This window comes from Lytechinus variegatus, chromosome 18 (assembly GCF_018143015.1).
Source record: "Lytechinus variegatus isolate NC3 chromosome 18, Lvar_3.0, whole genome shotgun sequence".
Lineage (NCBI taxonomy): Eukaryota > Metazoa > Echinodermata > Echinoidea > Temnopleuroida > Toxopneustidae > Lytechinus > Lytechinus variegatus.
Genome location: NC_054757.1, coordinates 21,756,256 through 21,776,972, shown reverse-complemented (window position 1 = coordinate 21,776,972; position 20,717 = coordinate 21,756,256). Strand labels below are relative to the sequence as shown.

Sequence of the window (20,717 nt, the reverse complement as noted above, 5' to 3'; positions counted from 1 at the left end):
TTCACATTTTCAGAAAATTAGCAAAGTGCGATTTGTTCCGAAATCGGATCATGAACAGTCGTAAGGTGTGCAGTGGCCCTTAGATATGGAGTGCAATGTTCATGTTCAGGTTGGCAACTCGGGAGCTTATAAGGGTTTTCCATGTAGGATATTGTGAGGGGATAGATTAGTCACAGTCAAATCTTGGTTTAGTTTAGACAGGTAGAGATACAATCGACAAGTTAACAAATTTCTATTTTCTCTCCATGCAGTAACGGAAATGCTGGTCTCGATTCTCAACATCTGCTCCGATGACGAGCTCCTCTCAGACGGAGACGATACATTTGAAGGTAGGCAACTGACCTTTGACCCAGGTCATAGGTCAAATATTGCATGTTTCCTCCCCGACCCTCTTCCTTCTCCCCCGCCCTTTGGAATGTTCCCTCCTCGACCCCGTATTGGTTAACACATAGTTGATGTCATTCTCCTCTCTGCCCCTCCTCCTTGGATCTTTAGATTGCGAATGTGTCTTCTCAGCATGTGTAGTGCACTTTGTACCACTTACGTTGGGAATCTGTGGACACACCAAATCGATGTGTACACTTTAGTTTGTAGAAATCACTAGGAAGGAGTCCTCAGATAGAACACAGTGTCTACTGGGGTGGGATGGTTCAGTTGTATTAGAATAAAAATTGAAAAATAAAAACCCCTATAGGATTGGTTATTATAGACTGAATTGTTTCCGGCCATTTGGAGTGGGTATGGAGGATGTCAATAAAGATAAGGATTAAGTAATCGGTACTTGCCATTTCCTGGAAATATTCCATATTTGAGTGGAGACCATATCATTTCTCCTAAGCGGATGAAACGATGCTGTCAAAATGATGTATGTTATGGGTTATTCATGAAGTATTCCTATGTATAATTCGTCTGACGATGCCATGAATGATGATGCCTTAAAACAAAATCATTCCATGAGTATTTCTTAAAGCCTGTCTAAATTGAAATCCATCATTCATAAGACGCTTTTATTTGCTCTATACCAATAGTCAGTCAAAACATGTTTTCTTTCATTGACGTGATAAAGGAAGCAATATATGCCTCCTGTCAAATCCAATCGAAGTTAACCCATCGGGCTGTGTTTGATTATAGAATTAAATTTACGAGTAATTGTGAAGATTGAGCATCATGTAATTTGATCGTATATGTTACTAAAGTATGATTAATTTTTTGTCATAATGATCAATCTATGCACCTTGCAATGTGCCTCTTGCATTTGAAAGCACATTCCTTACACGTTTCAGGTTTAATCTTTCCTCATTCTTTCTTTTCAGAGTTTAACATTGTTGGTTTTTTTTTGCTTTTCAATTCTTGAAACCAATTTTGTTAAATCAATCAGTCTTTGGAGAAAAAAATGAAGGGAATGGGGGACTGTGTACTATGCATTCATTATTTGTTTTCCCATCAATTTTTATTTTCAATGAGTTTCTTGTTTTTTATATTTCATTTGTAACAATACTTTTCGTACTGTTCTTTTCTTTTGTTTAACACATTCTTATTCTAGTTTGGTTCAAAATATGGAAATATTTAAAAACGGCAGCTTTTGGATTTAGAGAAGTTATTGCTAAGCCCAAATCCACTCTTTGAAATAAATTTGTCTGTTCTCAGAATGACAGGTGGGGAAGTTGTTGAAGGACAAATAATTACCAAAAAAAAAATTTAAAGGTGTACATTCTTCACTTAACCCTCTCATATTATCAGAGTAATTATCAAATGCAACATCACTCTTAAGTATATACATAAGGCACTCACATATATTCCCCACTATTTTTTTATATCTACAACATCAAACATTGCAAATCTCAGACACTGTTCTTAACGACTAACAATCAATCGCACTGTAATGAAATTGAAAGAAAAGGGTCATATCTTTTATCTGAATGGTTGGGTTAAGTCGTCAACATCATTTTTCCCCCTTGGAATGTTTTTTTTTCTTGCAAAGCCATTGAGAATGGAAGTATTGCTTTATCAATATTCATAGGCGTTTATAGCACAAATGTGTTTTGTGAAGGGAATACACATATTTTAAAAAGGATGATATTATATGGATCCTGTCTTACAAAGAGATATGGTTGATCCTACCAATCTAAATTATGGAAAGCCAGCGAGTCCAATATCTAAATTGCATATATGTCTGTTGAAAGTGTTTTCTCGATATTATGCATACTTAGCAAGTATCAGTGTTTTAAAAAATTATTGCCCCCCCACCAATTTCAAAGGGATGCTGTACACTTTTCCTATTCAAAGAATTATGACAGTGATGGATTTCCATACTTGAGTTTGATCGGATCAGTCACAACTCTTTGTCAGACTGGGGGGGCGTTTCATAAAGCTGTTCGTAAGTTAAGAGCGACTTTAAGAACGACTGGTGAACCTTTCTTACGCGCTAAACCATCACCAATGAATATACCATTTGCCACTAGAAAGGATCACCAGTCGTTCTTAAAGTCGCTCTTAACTTACGAACAGCTTCATGAAACACCCACCAGGACATGTTGTACATTTGTATAATTAGTTTATTTTATGGGGGAGGAATTGGAAGAATCAGGGATAACAAATGAGTATGAATGCTTGTGGTTTTTATTAGTGTACACCTCAAAATGAATGAATTATGACTCGTGATTGTCATTCAAAATGGAGCAAGTCCAATGCTCGGATGAATTTCAGGGATAAAGGAAATTTGCCTACAATGTTTTGTATGAACATATGTGAAAAAGTGATAGGAGAATGTATGTTGCTCTCAAAATTAAGATAAATTCTTCAGATTAACATTCAAGTTTAAAAGAGGGTTAAGCCCGGCGCACACTTTGCGATTCGTTGCGATCTGATTTTGAAAGAAATTATAATAACATTTGATATAAACATTCCAACCAATAAAATTTTAGCGATCAGAGATGAGAATAGTGGTAAGACTACTGAAATCAAAATTGATTCTAGTTCGAGCCTCCCCATAAGAATAAAAGCAAAATCAATTCCAATTGCAATGACATCATCGACTGCGATTTGAACTTTACTCCGACAACCTGGCTTGCCGCAAAGCAAAGTAAAGTAATGATTTTGTTATTCCTAACAACGTGCCGAACTCCAAATAAAGTTATTTTTTCTGGGAACTTTAATATTCAATGCAAAATATGATTTATTAAAAAATTGCGTCGTATCAAATTGCATAGTGTGCGCTGGGCTTAATTGATTGCTTTTCATCGAAATTGCACTTGGTTCCTTTTGGAACAGAAGCTTTTAAATGCATCTCTTGACTTTAATTCAATGTGATATTAAAGAAGGAGGGGGTGGGGATGGGTAAGAAGTAATGGATTTCATTCACAACCACAAAAAGAGCATGATCAATAGCATGCGGCAGGTCGGTTTATTCAAGACAAACCACGCGAGGTTTTTCGGTATATCGATCGTTAACATTCTATCAATATATTGATGTCTCAATTCATCCTAAGCATGATACTATATCCTTTTAATCAAGACTCTTATATGTATTCTTTGTCATTGTATTCTAATCATTTGCCTTTTCTTCCCCCTCACCCATTTTTTCCCCCTTTCTTTTTTTTGTTTTCAAAACTACCCCATGAAATTAATTCCTGTGATGGCATATTTGACGGTTGGGTGTGAATTTCCTTCCAATCTACTTATCAACAAAAATAACTTTTGTGTGGATTCGTTTGGACTTTTTAACGTATTATTTGGATGCTATTTTGGTATAACATCATCGGACCTTCTCCAATCTCAATCCATTGCCATAATTCACCTAATCTAAACTTAAAACAAATCATTTGATTATTCGGTCGAATGCTCTCCTTTTGTCTAATGCTTACCCAATGGCAAATTGATCTATGCCAACAACTTCTGGAATTATAAATTCAAAATATAACAAATGGATTAAAATAAAAAAAAATCATGCCAGGTCTATACAAAGACACAAATAAAGTCAAAACTCCAGTAGTGCAAAGAAATGGTAAGTTTTTAAGGTCGTTGACCCCTCTTGAGGTCGTTGACCTTTTATCTTACAACGTGTGCCTAACATATTTGATATTTACATCATGGCACTGATATATATATATACTAGGAAAGCAGCGTGATGTGTGAATTTGACCCATTCCTTTTACTAACAACTGACCAACAATATTGAAGTGGCCTCTTTAATATATGGTGAAGCTAACTCACCGGATGATAGATATTACCTTTAAATACTAAATGAGGACATTCATTAAAATGATTGTGTGGGATATTGTATAAATGCTGTCTGTGAAATTAAGAGAAGAAAAGGGGAAAAGATTTTGCCATATTTGCTTACAGCATCAAGTATAGTTGATTTTGTGAACAAAGTACTAGTACATTAATTATATTGTGTCTTTTGAAAGTTATGTACAGGAAGTCTTGAATCCTGTTGAATGTTTTACTCTATTTGAGCAATTTTATCATCTTTTTGAAGTCACGATAGTTTCGGTGTCCCTATTTTTAAAGTATATCATTTTTCCCTAGCAATGATATAAACATTTTACTACATCTAAGATTTTTTATATTTAGTGTAATACTTCATTTATTTCCAGAGTGTATGATTTTGCAGTGATATGTCAGTCATGATATTTTTGTCTATTAGATTCAGAAATATTCCTTAAATAAGATATGAAATAAGGCTCTAATATTTTTCCTTAAATAAGATGAACTACGGCTCTGATAGTTTTTAACTGATAAAGATAGTGTTTAAAACTAGATATCTGCAGAAGTTGTTTATAAAAATTATCGAGCCTGAATTCTCTTCACAAAGATCTATCTATTTCTTTGCCTTTCCCTCTCTCTCTCCTGCCCTCCTCTCTTCAACATTCTCCTCCCCTCTCTCTTCAGTTTCCCGCTCCTCTATCCCTTTCTTCTTTCTCTCTCTCATCTTTTACTCTTCCTCTATCCTGCCTCTTCTTTCTCTCTTTCCCCTTCCCTCTTTCTTCTATTTCTTTCTAGCTTTCTACCCCATTCCCCTCTCTCTTTCTATCACGTCTCCCTCAACCTCATACTAAAGTATCTGTGTCTTTTTAATCTTCTGTCCTCCTGCACCTCAAGTCACATCTGACCTTTATTATGGTTTTGTATCTGCTTTTATTTCTTATATCCGTACCTCTTTGTCCGTCTGTCAATCTCTACCACCCCCGGTCTGGCCCTTTTATCCTGGACAATCATATGTCGTAGACACCGTTCTCACTAACTTCCTAAAACTAGTGTAGTGGAAATGAGTTTAATGTGTAATGAGAACGGTCGAAGCGATCTTTGAAGTGATCTTCCACACGGGTTCAGAAAACCACCCCGCGATGTAGTTTTCAAGATCCGTTTGCCTTGTTAACTGCTTTTAGCGTAAGTGGGGACACAACCGTTCTTCGCGAAGTGATCTTCGCACATTTTGAGCGCACTACTCCACACGACAGGTGGAGAATGCCTATGCTGCCGTTTTGAATTTTGTGCGAAACGTGTCACCCCACTGAGAGCGTTTCCATAGCAATAAGATCGCTCTACGTGAAGTGATTTTGAAAACCACTTTCATGTGATCAAGTGGGAATGCTAGCAAAGCGATTCCTGCATCAGTTTCCAGTAAACCTGTGTAATGAGAACAGGGACTATCTTTCTCTTCCTATAAATGATCTGTACATACATACCCTCTCTTTTAGTAGACACCGTTCTCATTACATTTTCTATTAAAAACTAGTTAATTTGAAATCGGTTCAGGAAACCAATTTGGAAGATCGCTTTTCTAGCATTCCCATTTGATCAGCCGAAAATGGTTCTCAAAACCACTTCACGTAAAGTGGTCTTGTTACTATTGGAAGGCTCTCAGTTGAGGGTCGTATGTTTTGCGCGAAATTTGAAGTCACAGCGTAGGAATTCTACACACAGTGTGTGGAGTAGCGTGCTCAAACTGTGCGAAGAACGGTTGTGTCCTGACGCTAAAACCAGTTTAACTAGGCAAAGTGATCTTGAAAACTACATCGCGAGGTGGTTTTACGAACTGGTTTGGAAGATTGCTTCCAAGACCGCTTTGACCGCCAGTTTCCATTAAACTAGTTTTAGGACGGTAATGGGAACGGGGGTCTTAGTCTCTATTCCCCTTCCTTTATTTCTCTCCATTTCTCCATCTTCATTATTTCCTTCTCACCCCAGTACTACTGTGAGAAGACTGAATAATTGATAAAGACTTTTCTCACTTTCCCCATACTCGACCACATCTGCTCCACACCCTCTTCAGAACTTGGCTCCCTCCTTTCTAATTGACCTATCAACTATGTCTTTTCATAGCTGGAGGGTATAAACACGAATGGCCCGTATTCTGAACTTCGGTTTAAACTAAACCCTGGTTTAAAGTTGTGGTTTAACTATGGAGAGCCAATGAGGGCACAAATCCATAACATTGCACATCCAATTTATTAACTCATTTAACACCCAAGTTGTTCATAATTGTCAAGGAATGATAACTGAAGTATTTTGAAGTATCATTCCTCATTATGAAAGCAAAATCGAACATAAGAAATATACAATATAAACATAATTTTTGAACTTTTGGCTCTCCATAACTTTATCACATAGTTAGACTGTGGTCCATATAAGTTAAACCCGACTTCAGAATACGGTCCATAGTTAACAAGCTAATTTCTGAATTTCCCCCTTTGCTTTATATATATATCTAGGACCAGGATTTTGATCATCACCCCCTTTAACCTTCATAAAAGCACAGAATACGACAACTAACATAAACATCTTGGGTTTTTGTAAATAAATATGAAGGCCTTTTGAATTTATTACTTTTTTGAAGGGTTTACATTACAAATTGATAAGTTTGTTGAAAAATCGTGAGAAGTAAATATGTATAGGTTATTCAGCATCTTATTTTCTAAAAAAGCTAAACAAAACTATCAACTTAGAAATTTCTTTGAATGAATTCTAGTATTCTGGTGCATTACAATTTTTCTTTGTATCAAAAATTGGTAGAAAGTAATGTATATATTTTCTTACTTTTTTATTATTTTTCATCTTGTTATTGCAGTATCGCCAGCATAGAGAAATCAGTGAAATCATTAAGCTAAATTTTTTTTTTTAATTGTAAACAAAAAATTAAGACATATTGTATTGATAATATTATATAGATTGTAATGGATACTCAATTAGGTGTATTAGAATTAAGATATGTGTTTAAAAGATATAGCATATTTTAAAATGCAATTTACTTTCTGTTCGGCAGTGGTGGACCTCCCTAAAAAAAGTGAGTTAAAAATTATGAGATCATGATTTTATTAGGTGTATACATGTATCTTGGTAAAAGAAGAAAGAGTAACATGGGAATTATGGATGGGTATATTAGTATAAGAATGTTAAGAATCCACTGCACTATTCATGTAAGAGTAGGGGGAAACCCCGGTGTAGTGGTCCACCTGCACTCCCCCCAGTCAGTTATATCGGGAGGAGAGACCTGCGGGTCATAGTGATTCAGTTCGCTTTTCACCTCCCAGGCACAGGTGACGCCAAACAGTTAATAAGAGTAAAATAATGATAATAGTATGTGGAAATTTTCATCCAAGAAATAGAAGCATGATTCAATGACTTTTAAAAGAAGCTGTTTTCAAAGAAATGTATTCAAGCTTTCTTTTCTCAGTGATGATCCCAGCCGATATTTAGGGGTGTATTTCATGAAACAAGTAGTTGGTGAACTTCACTGACTATTGTTATAAGCTACTGAAATCATTGCATCTGGTTGGCTGAGAGCAAATTAGTCAGTGAGAAAACTTTTCATGAAATGCTCCCACAATCAAAACTGCGGCGTAGTGTCGCCTCTTAACCCATCAGATACAATTTGATGATAGTGTAACATAGATTCCAGCCCAAGTTATCTTTAGTATAGTGTTGTATGGGTTAAATGAACAAGACTGAGGTATTGGAGTGCTCAAACAATTTCAATTTCTAGGATTCTGGCAATATTGCCCAAATCAATTGGGTTTTTCCCTCACATGTGAGAAAAGCTTTCTGTAATAGTCATTGAACGAAAATTTGCTTGAGCGAAACTCTTTACTCAGCTCTAAACTATAAATTGCAGTTTAAAAAGAGAGAAAAAAAGATCTTGATGAAAATACATGTAACTTGATCCACAGATTTTACTCTGATTTCACTGCATTGTTTTCCTGTTGCGCCTAGGTGTCTCTTAAATTGTAAATATCTTATTACTCAACTGCAAATAACACTTTGCTTTCTTGACATTTCCTGAAATGACACTATTAGTTGCAAATTCAACTGATAGTGATATATCTATCCAAATGGTACACACATGGCTTTTGAATATATGGTCTTTCCATGGAGCTATTATAGCTATTATTGTAATAGTTCCATGGTGTATCTGAGCTCAAAGATATCTTGATACACATTATTCAAGGAGTGGTGTTATAAACAAACTATACATTAACATAGGTGTACACAATTAGGTTAACTTAAGAAAGGAACTTGCTAAGAAATTTGCAGTTGCTGTGAAAACTAATATCTGAATACAAATATAACCCATTAACTCCTGAAAATTCAATTAACAGCAGTTCTACATGTACCTAATGTTCAGTGAATCAGCTGGGATTGAATGCAAAAGAATTTCTCTTTAATGTTGAATAATGCTGACGAATCAGTGAATCGGTGTATAGATGTCGGGCTTTCTTGCATTGGATTAGCTTCAACCTAATGATGACATCAGTAAACCACAAATCCCTCGGGAGGTAATAGATAGGGGTACATGGTGACCCCCCCTCGTGATACCCTGGATCCAATTAGGGGTGCATGATAATACCCCTATCATACCTCCGTTTCCCTGGAAATGGTTTTCTCCCGATCTTGCTATCCCCATTAGAAACATTATAGGTGAAGGGGGAAAATGATCTCGTGGCCGCGGGCGACATAAAGGTCCATCCGTGTTTACTGTTCTAATGCAACGCTGCTCGGATACATGTTTCTTGACACTGGTTTTGGTTCTTTCCACTTCCTGGTTTATTTACTCAGGACATATCTTGCCTTTCCAATATTTGATCTCGTTAAACGACTCCACTGCTTGTGACCGTGTTGCAGGCTTAAAAGGGCAATCAGGGAATACACCTGCTGAAAATCTTCAATATGTGATCTGCCAGAAACCTTTTAAAATGATGTTAAAGCTTAGTCAAAGTGGCAAATATTAACATTATCAATAGTACCAAATTTACAGTTTAATATTGAAATTAATATTTTGCATTGTTTTCTTGACATCATTTGGTTGTGAAGGAGAGTTTGGGTTCCATTTAAAGAAACCACACACTCTGATACTCAATATCATATGCATTATAAATTCTTCTTGCTAAACAGATGGTTTTAGAAATGTATTTGAAGCTTTAAATTTGGGTTGAGAGGTAAATTGATTTTTTTTTCAGTTATCAGCAGGAGCTTGTTCATCCGGTCAGTTAATAGGCATTGTTGACTTATTCCCTTTTCAGAGCTGCCAAGTAGTACTGTTTTTCCATATTTAGTACTGAAAATAGAGAAGAATACTGATGGTTTCATGTAAAATACTAATTTCTAAAGTTTCAGTTTATGTGTTCTATGGTATTCCTGTGAAAATACTAATTTCCTCACCAAAATACTGATTTTCAGCCTTGAAAATACTGAAATGTTCTTGGTCAGCTTGGCAGATCTGCCTATTCATAAAAGGAATTGTAAATTAGCATAAATTGGCCCATTTTTATTGTAGAATAAGCTGGGTTTTGTAAAAAAAAATGTGAAACTAATGAGGAATATGAGAAGTATTGGAGTTTGTAACAGAATGCAAATGTAATAGAACCCTTTCCTTGTTTGCTGATCAACCCCAGGGACTGGTTTCACAAAAACGTTATGATTCTTACATTGTGAACATCCTGTAGAAATGTTTGTTCATTCCATAAACACACTTCTATTGGTTGTTCAGGAAGTTTGATTGATGATGGTTTTGAGTAACACAGCCCCCAATCCAGTAATAAAAGCATATTTAACCATATTACTGAAAAGGCTTTGTGAAATGTTTAATTCCTTCTCCTTTTTCAACAGTACAGGGCCCGGTATCATGAAACTTAGCGATCGATCGTGGGGGCTGGTTTTCACGATTGATCAATCACAATAACCATTACAACCAGTTGTAGAAATTAGCCACAGGTTTAATTGCTAAGTGTTGTGTTACCGGGCCCGAATGCTAATACTAACGTAGAGTAATAGAGTAGGAAAGTTGTTTGGGGTGACTCTGCATCTTGTTCCTTTCCTCAAAACCATTATAACCCATCCCTTAATTAACTCATCGAACTAACATCCAAATATCCCAGCATTTTTATCTGCCCCACCCCCCATTATAATCTTCTATACCAACCCAGAAGGTGTTTCACAAAGATTTGAAATTGAACCTAAAGTCATGCTTAACTGTTAATGTTGATACACTCCCCAAGGAGTGGAGAAAGGGCGTGCATGGTGTCCGGGCATGCCAGGATCTGATGACGGAGGTAATAATAATTACATTGTAAAGCACTTAGAAACACAAAGTATTGAGCGCTATATAAATGTAACTATAATTATTACAATACTTAACACACAAACCCATTGGCTGACTACCAAACTCGCATCCCATTAGCACAATTTGAGTCATTCTTTATTGTGTCACATGCAACTGAAGTTAGGTATGACGTTAGGTCCATCCATAAATCTTTGTGAAACACCCCCTTTTATGCATTTTGCTAATCCTTATTACAATTCTTTGACAAAGTCATTTAATCACATCATGTTTTTTAAAAATAATATTTGTATCTCGCTGCATTTTGAGTGTATCATCTTTCAATATTCATCTTGTTTGACTGAATTAATCTTGATTAATGTTTGATGCATATGCCACTAGAATGAAATGAAGTTAGTTTGGATTTGATTAATGCCTTCTTTTGATGTCTTTGATATCTTTCAAGTACTAAATTACTGAATTTTATATTATATACTGTATATATTTCATACTCTGTTTAATACTTTTTATCAGTAAATGGACAACAGATAACACAGTGTCAAATATTGGAAAATATATAAATTCTCATGATTATTTATATATATACCATTTATTGCATATATACTAAAAATTCATATCTATTTAATTTTTACATTTTCCCATAAAATATCATGAAGGATCCATGTTTTATATTGAGATATGGCCAGATAAAATATTTTGGATTATTTTGGGGTCTTTTATAAGAAGGAGGAGCTCTTCAATGCAAGCCATGTTAGAAGCATGCTAATCATGCATTTTATTGAAAGTCAAAATAATTATGATTTCCTTCTTTTTTGTTGTGCTTGTCATTTATTAAAGAATCTGCATTCATTTTAGAAGAAGTTTCATTCTGACACCACGCACTGAATTCATTGCATGATGCGTGAATGCACAGTGCGCTTTGATCATGTAGACAGCGCACTTTGCATGATCATCGCATGGTTTCATACCACCCTTCTACCAATCGACACACACGCCACGCCCCTTGAGGGACACGCCCGATGAGTGCCACGCCCATCAGATACACGCCCACTGGTATCTGTTTTTACACTCCTACCAGTGAGCAAGATTTGGACAGTTTGGAATTGATTTTGATCAAAGGAAAACAAAAAAGTGAATACTAAATATTCAAGGGACAAAATAGCAATGCTTTTAATAGAGAGAATCAAATGTTTTTAAAAGTCTGGTGTCAATGATTTCATCTTGACGGAATAAAGTCTTTCACCAAAATGAATATAAACCATATTTCAATACAGTAATGTCCAAACTCTGAAGCTTATACAAAATACATGTATTAGCTCATTAAAATGATATACACCATAAGAGTTTTATTACTGTTAGACTTTTATCTCATCCTATTCAACTTTTAGATAATTACTGAATCATATTTATTTTTGACAAATTTACCCCGAAATTTTACTGCAGGAACGTACAATCAAGTGCTCATTGATTGCAAAGTTTGTTTAAAAAAGTAAATGAAAAAAAATTATTCTGATGCATATCAGAATGGGATGATGATTGGGAACCATTTCAAAGAGCTGTTCATAAACTATAAACGACTTTACTGACCATTGATTAACCATTGTCAATTTGAAGCCAAAAATTTCCTTGTCTTTTTGGATTTCCTAAAACCTTGATAAAGTTTTTAAAATTATCAAATTTCCATTCAGATGCTTGTTGATAATTAGAATTTTAATCCACATAGATTGAATTTTAATGCGCGTAGATGGGTTTTTATTTTAGCTTATGGGAATCAAAATGATTGAGAAACTGATTTGCACTCTAGAAAGGATCACCAGTTGTTCATTAAGTCGTTCGCAACCTGCAAACAGCTTTGTGGAATACCACTCAAGGACCAATTTTTTTCTATAGGAAATTTGCACAATGTCCTTTGTAAACAAAGAGAAGCACAGTGAATTTTCAAGAAAACAATAAGTGCATGAAATATGCATCATAGAAAATATTTTGAACAAAAATGCACAATAGATGTTGACGTTGCTGGCCGTCCATAGTTGAGATTGATTGGATCAATCGTAACTCTTTGTAAGACGTGCCCCTGCTGTATATCAACATCAAGAAAGGATTACCGATCATCCGTAAAGTCGCTCATAGGTCGTGAACAGCTTTATGAAACATCCACCGGGTGTGTTTTGAGGTGGAAGGGTGGCATGAAGTGTAGTATTTTTATTTTCTCTTTATTTTTGAGAGGAGTTGATGTATGTTTAATGTTTGATCACAATGCCTCCTACCATGTGTGTGTTTTCAGATTCTACCACAGAGACTAATGCAGATCCAGGTAAGATGGAGCGCAACGTTAACCCCCCCAACACCTCTCTTTGCCATCTTCATCCATCCCCTCATCTCATCCGTCCATCTCTTATTCTTCTCTCTTTCTCACATTCCCCATACCTCTATCCCAATTTTCCCCCTATCTTCACTTCTGTCTCTCCTGTTTAAGTATTTGGGCTGATCGGGCACTTTCTATTTAATAGTTATATAGTCTCTATTATTCTTAAATATTGGTCTTTCATTTATTAATCTTCATCCATTATGCTTTATCTATTTCGCCTACTCTTTCTGTATTTCTATGGGTATAAGGGCATTTTCCATTAGTAATAAATATACAGCTGTATATCTCTAATATATACTTCTCTTAATTCAAAACTTTCAGCGATTCTTTTTTGGCTTCCTTCTCTCTAAACCTATTAACTATCCCTTTGTATTATTTTTGTAATTGAATTATAGGACCATCACTGTGTTTAGTTCTTTTATTTCAATTTTGACCTTTATTCTTTTGATCTTTTTTTTTACCCTCTCAAATTTTTATATATGTACTTTTATTAAAATCAATTTCTCTTTGTTTCTGGCTTTGGGCACTTAAGTATAGGTACTTCATTATTTCTCCATATTTTAGTCTTTTAAATGACCTTTTCAATACTTCCCTTTTCCCTACTTCTTCATATCATTCATTTTCTGTTGATTCACCATTCAACCATCCCCCATCTCTCTTTCTGCCTATTTTTGTGTTTTGTTTTGGAAACTGAGCACTCTCTCTCTCCCCCTCAAACATGTAGATATAGATTCCTTTATTATCAATTTTTACAGAGGAAAGAATGGTTTGTTTAAAATAATAAAATATCAAAATTACAACTTTTCAATTTTTTCATAAAAGAAGAATAAAAAAAAACTTCAATGACCTGATAACTTTTCACGGTGGGCCTCCCTTTTTGATTTGATAAATAATTTGAAGCATTGCCCACCCCCTACCCCCGCCCATAAATGAAATGAACAAATGAAAAGTGGAAACATTTCTATGTGTAATTCATTGTATTTTCTGTAAAACATTCATTTTGAATATTACTTTTAAAAATATTTTAAGCTACAATATGTTTTTCTTTTACAAATCTTTTGTCTCATTCTCCCTTAAAAAATCTTTTACTCCTATTCTGTTCTATTCTAGGCTCTAATCATACCATCAAATCTTTCCATGTACATGTATCAACTAATTATTGTCAAGTGTATGAATATGATACTAAATCCATGTGCTCTCTCTATGTGGCTGTAACAGTGATATACAAACATTATCTTTGTTATAGTTCCTATCTATTCCATGGGATTTATATAAAGATTATATAATAATGCATGTGGTACTATTATACTTCTGACATAGGTTGTTTTGTAATCAACATAGTGAACATACTATTGTCTTTGCCAAGCTTTATGCTATTACGCTCCAAAGGTGCATATTTTCTTTCAAGATTGTTCATTTGAAGGTTCTAAAAGGCAGAGCAGGTATTTTGCAGCGAAACAGTGGACTTGGCAGAAAATGTATTAAAGTAATTTAAGGTCACATAAAAACTTCTGTAGGCACAATGTGGGATATTGCCTTGGACACTCTGCAGAGTAGATTTGGCACATTATAAATCACATTTATTATTATCATTATATAATTGTAATTATTTGAATCTACTGTTTGATCCAATCCAATCCATTCCAACATTCATAGAAAGAAAAAGTTTCAAAAACGTGATTATTACTCTGAAAATTTTTTTTCCTGCAAAAATTAATCTGTTGCTGATGAATAAATACATTTTATGAAATGCACTGCCTTTTGAAAGAAGTAAAATTTTCAAGGCATTCTGTTCTGAGTATGAGTATAATGATCATCAAGGAAATACTTTGGTGGAATTTGTGACCCGTCATGTGGTAGGGGGTTAACAGAAATATTCCGCCTCCGGTTAGTTTTTTTAAATATTGAATGAGAAAAGTTTTTCAGGTACTTCACAAAAAGGTGGTCATTCATCTGGGATTACTTTAATGATACTAGTTAATATGAAAATATGTTCCATGTATTATATTATATGCCTTTTTTGATATTCTATTGGATTAATTGTTTTTACTGTTATTTCATATATACTCTTCAAAACAGTGTTCATTAGCCAGAAAGTGTTAGTAGTATACAGATTTAGTATGTGTGGGTCTTGTATATATTTTAAAGTATCGTGAAAGATTAAAATCAATTTCAATTTGAGATTTTTTCCCCATCTCTCTACCTGAAAAGAGTGTTTGAGAGAGAGAAATTTCAAGTTGAAGTTGATATATTAATCAATTGCTAGTCATAATAGGTAGGACGGGACCCTGTTTTTGTTAACCTTACAAAGTACCCGTTCTTATTGATTATTCAGTGTTTTTTTTTTTTCTAACAAGTTATGTATATAGTAACTTCCTTGAAGGCAATTGTATTGATGTTTAGCTTCCAACATTAGTGTCATCGTTCTTTTCTAATAATATCACTATTTTGTTTCTACTCTCTGTACCCAGTGATTTAGAAAAAGGATATATATGCTCAACTTTTTTGGCGCAAAATTACATGGGGTTTAAAATGTGTTTAAATCCTTTCTTTATTGTGTATGACTTCTTATGTACAAGTAAAATGTATTTTTGTATAAAACACTTTGTAAGGAAGCATGAATGCAAAGTTATTAAGGATCGCTATTCCATTCACATTTTCTTTATGCCATTTTCTAGTAATACTCAAAGTGAACAAAAGCATTGCGTTAAACTTGCATTATCATTGTCCTGTAAAAGTTGAGCATAAAACCACGTCATTGATTGTTAGATTTTTGATCCTGGCATTAAAAAGATTATTTCCTTCGAATCGTACCCAAACATAGCATTTAAACTCTGTGAGCACATGATTAATAATGTTTCTTTTCTATCTTTCATGATCAGATGAGGGGGCAAGTAAGTCTGAAGGTTTCCAAATGTTCCTTAGAAAGTTTAGCTGTATACCCCCCCCCCCAACTCCTACATGTTGCATTTATTGTAATCCACATGATTATCACATGGGATGAGAAACATGTATTGTTCACCTTTCCCAACTATTAGATATGTCTGAACCACATACTACTGCACTATTCAATGCATATTGAACATTTTCCACCCGAGGCAAAAGGAATTTATAGACAAAAGTAGAATAAACATTAACTTCCACTTAAGTATTAAAATGGTAAAAACAGTTACAAATGCACCTTGAATACATATGTATGTATACACTCAAAATTCCAAGGATATGCAATAAATCTAAATCGGCTGTGAATGGTGACCAGCCAAATTTTGAATTTATTTTTAATCTTTACTTTTAAATCTCCAATGATTTAAATTCAAATCTTTTAGCTTTGTTGAAATCCCAATGGTTTTAATCTTAATCTAATATTCGGCTGGTCATTTTTCCGATCTGGATTAATTTCAAATCCTTGGAATTTAGAGTGTAGCACACAACTTTGCACAGGGGATGTATTTACTCTATTAAGATAATATTTATAATAAAAAGCTAATTTGATCATTGGATAATATCAAATTGGCAACAGTGACCCAAATTTGGTTTGCTTCTTCAGGCTTAGTTTTTCCAGCTTTTACAGTGATTGTTCTATCCATTGCTAGGCTGTAAAATGAGATTGACTAGGTGATTTTTTTTACTAAATTTTTAATGGGCGAAAATTAGATAGTTTTAGACAAGTTTTAGACAAAACAAAGATTTTACAAAATTGGATTTAATCATCCTTTTTATCTCCCATGATTGAACCAAGAGCGATTTCATCCCTTTCTCTGGTAATCAAATTAAAGTGATGTGGGTCAGTCCAAGAATTATTGGTTCTTATTCAAAACTTGTAAAAAAAAAGAAATTGAGTGTAATAGATCATCAAATTGAGAAACTTTTAGAATAGGACATGCACAAACATGTATGGATAACTGTAGTACTCTAGCTGCACTCAACACTGTATATATTTTTATATATTTATAATCAATACTTGTTATTATGATTCTTAGTTTCATAATGGAATTGATTCATTTTACATTCTCTAATATATACATGCTTAATAAAAGTCTGATAACCCCGTGTTTTATCCCTGATATATATTTAGAAATTCTGGTCGTTAGATTGTTTGTAGAAAATTAGAGAAATTATTATTTCAAATATGCTGCCAATTCGAAAAAATCAATGTAAAAAATAATGTTTAATATGAGTAAATTAGAATCCTTATTTCAATTAGATTTCACAGATACCTACCCGTTAGCCTGTTAATTAATGGTGTCATAAGTGTTTGTTGTTATATCTGTTAAAAAAAACCCCTTTGTTTTGAATAGACTCCTGTAAATTTTGATTAGACTCCTGTAAATATTTTTATTCCACTTTTAGTATGAATTGTAAAAAGTAGATGTTCCTGATCAGGTCGTAGGTTTACTACTAGATGTTCCTGCTATAAAAAATAATTTGTATGCTTAGATTATTTTTTTATTTTTAGCTCTTTGAGAAGTATTTGAACCTGATATATTGAAAAATTTCAAATGTCAAAAAGTTCACATATGATTTGCATGAATGACAGACAATACACAAGTATTAGTTTGGCATTCGCTATGTTTCACATACAGACCTTCACACATACACAGAATAAAAGTCTCTGAAAAACACCAATGAGGTATACAGGTGTAGCAACAGAGTAGGTCTTTCCAAGAATAAAATAACAAAATAATTACTTTCCATAGGAATTAAAGAAAACTGTTTTTAATAATTGATTCATGGATGGGGGGGGGGGGGGTGTTAATTGGATCAGATGCACAGAGAGTAGCAATTGCTGGCTAGCAATTGCTTCAAGCTAGCCAAGCAAAAGATCATGCTCCAGCATTTGCTTTATTTCATATGCATAACCCTTTGCTAGTGTTTGAACCCGTTTCTTGTTTTGCAAATAGAAGGAGTAGTAAGTGTATTGTAAGTGCAAACCAAATGCTAACTATTAAATATCATTAATTAAAAATGGGCTAAAGGAATAGTTTGACATCACATCAGACAGGAAAAGATGTTAATTTTTGCTGTTCATATTTTTTGTTCACTGCCGTCCCTTTGCATTCGAGTCCCTCCTTTGTTCTGTGAAGTCACCAATGTGACATCTCTATTGTTCAAACTGCTAGCAATTGCTCCTTTTTATGCATCTGACCCATTATTTAAACCATTTGAATATCACTCAGGAGCCTGTTTCATAAAACTTTTGCCATAAAAAACTCCAGCAGACTTACAAACACCGTGGCAAACAAAATTATGCCATTGACAATAACACCTTGAAGAACAGTTTAAAAAATTGCCAGAGTTTGTTTTTTTATCAAACAGGCCCCAGATATGTAAATGGTTGTGGTTCGTTATCTTGTCCTCTGCCATTATGAAAGTTACTCACTTTATTTAAAGTTTGTGCTGTAAGTTTCAGGAGTAACATTAGTTCTACTATTGTATTACATGAAGTAGCCAAGTGTATAAGTTTAATAGAGCAATATAATATTAGAAGTTGAATTTGTGTGGTGCAAAATCCCCCCACCCCCCCATGGAAATAAATTTCAATAATATGTAAAAGGTTGGTGCTGGAACTTGTTGGTGATTTTCAGGTTGTGTGGAACATTTTAGTTGTCTAAATAGATGTTCGCTGGAAAATATGATTTAAAAATATGTTTGAAATGCACATGTGAGTAGATTTTGAGAAATTTTAGCCATTTTGTTATGTCAAAACTCGGAAAACATAAATGGTACTTATGAACTTAGACAAAATATTGTTAGCTGCAGTAGAGAAGTTTGTATCAGTTACTTTTGTTACTGATTTTAGTACAATTTTGTTTACTCAGTAAGTTCCTTTTAGTCATATATTATGCAATTCTGCAAATTATGTAACAAATACAGAATTGCAGTTTTTGTATGACCATTGTTACAAAATAAGTAAATTTAAAAAAAGTTAGAAATTAACTAGATTGTCTTTATGAATAGATAAAATGACAGTTTCTTGTTTATTATTTAGTTATAAAGTAACTGCCTCTTAAAGTCAGTTGAAATTGCTGCATTTCCTTTATGATTGTAGACAAAAACAACGCTGATTTAGTAATCATTTTTTCTAATTATGGTGAATATATTAATGGAATCGTGAATTATTGGTGGGTTGTACTCCTAAGTCTAGTCAGTTTTTTAAAATTCTGCAGTTTGTGTCACTTGAGACAGAATTGCTGCTTTTGCTTTGCTATTGTTTTAACAATCCTGTGTGTGCGTTGGCTGTCTGTAACATGTATGTCACATGTCTATTACACTGTTAACTATTCATGCTTGGCAGGTCTTTGTCTCCGCATTCACCTCATTAATGTATCTCTTCCCCTGTTGTATGCAATATCCAAGTGTTGTCCGAGTATTTGTCTAAATAGTTTTTTTTGTTGTTGTCTTGCCTATTTGATTATATCTTGTGTTTATTGACTTGATGGCTGTTGTGTAAATATGTTTCTGAAATGACATAACTAATGTCTCGTGTTTTTTTTTAAATTCCTTTGAATCATTTCACGCAAACAATACACTGCAACTCCTTCTTGTATGAGGTAAATGGGATTTCAGCATCTTTTTCAAACAGAATTATTTATTTGTCTGATCAATCGCTATTTATGTATATATATCTATATATCTATATTGATATTCATTTATTTGGAAAGCACATTAGAACCTGTCTTCCCTTCACTATCAGTTTGTATCTATCCTTCATACAGTGCCCAGATAGCCCGCCCTTTTCCTTCCGCCCCAACCCCAACTTTCAGTTCTCTCCCCTCACTTCATCTAGTCACGTTCTTTTGTGTTCACACTCTCTTTTAAACCTCACATTCTGTACACTTTATATCTTTTAAAACTCAGGTAAAGCCCTTAGATTTGGTATGTAGTTGATCCTGTCATATTTTTGTGTGTTGTGTTCACGTATATTTTTTCCAGGCGGTTTGAAATCAAAAGTTATTTGAATTCTGACGAGAGTGAGTGTGGCCATGTGAACGCAATAACAATCCTTTCCAACTGCGAGTGTGGATGCAATGTGTAGATCTATCATTTATAAAGTGCAGTTTTTGGTGCTCTAAAAGGTAATATTTTGTTCTCCACGAGTCTCGGTGTAAATAAATATATATTTTTTAACAATTGAGATGGATTTTTTTCTACACACAATCTTCAAGAATTTTTTTCTGAGCAGAAATATGTGTAAAAGAGAGATGCCCAGACTGCTTGACAGATTGAGGATTTCCACCATGACAATACCAATATTCATTTTCCCAAAAGTCAACATTAATACACTTTATTGAAATGTTTGTAATTTGTTCAAATTAGATTGACTTACCTGATGGAGAAATCTTATCGAGTAGTTTTGCTTCCGGTGCATGAGAATTTAATCTGAATAAAAGTGTAGGAAGCCTTAGTCATAGGTAGCCAAAAATTCAAAAGAAATATAAGAAGGGGTTTTAACATTTTTTTAACCTTTAAGATATGACTTATTTTCCCCCACTCTCTGTGCACTTTTCAATGCATTCCTTATTCAGAACAATCATTTATTAAAATTATTTTGATGATTTCAAAAATGTGTATGTAAACCAATTTTGAAATTGCCTTCTTTGTCAAAATGTTTAAATATTGTATACAAAAATAATTATTGTAACTTTTTATTGAAGTATTCGTCCTGTGCAATAGCTGATTTTTTTTCTGTAGTGAACTTTTGCCAACTGCTCACAGCTGTCTGCACAGTTTTACTTAGATTAAAATTGAAATTGAAACTTTATTTCTTGCCTAAGATAAAGTGAAGCAGTT

The 20,717-nt window shown here is 34.0% G+C and overlaps 1 protein-coding gene across 15 annotated transcripts in view; it reads left to right on the top strand.

Moving 5' to 3' along the window:
* The window catches only part of LOC121431943 (serine/threonine-protein phosphatase 2B catalytic subunit alpha isoform-like), a 116,463-nt gene that overhangs the window by 83,546 nt on the left and 12,200 nt on the right, over positions 1-20,717 (top strand). For 2 of the 15 annotated variants that reach the window (XM_041629727.1, XM_041629725.1), the window contains exons 10-13: positions 252-329; positions 3,953-4,003; positions 7,268-7,288; positions 12,843-12,872. In XM_041629727.1, the coding sequence (XP_041485661.1) occupies positions 252-329; positions 3,953-4,003; positions 7,268-7,288; positions 12,843-12,872 (180 nt within the window). Of the gene's footprint in view, positions 1-251; positions 330-3,952; positions 4,004-7,267; positions 7,289-12,842; positions 12,873-15,808; positions 15,821-19,784; positions 19,803-20,717 lie in introns of all 15 variants that reach the window. The other 13 variants (XM_041629730.1, XM_041629729.1, XM_041629737.1 and 10 more) reach the window with 11 other exon arrangements.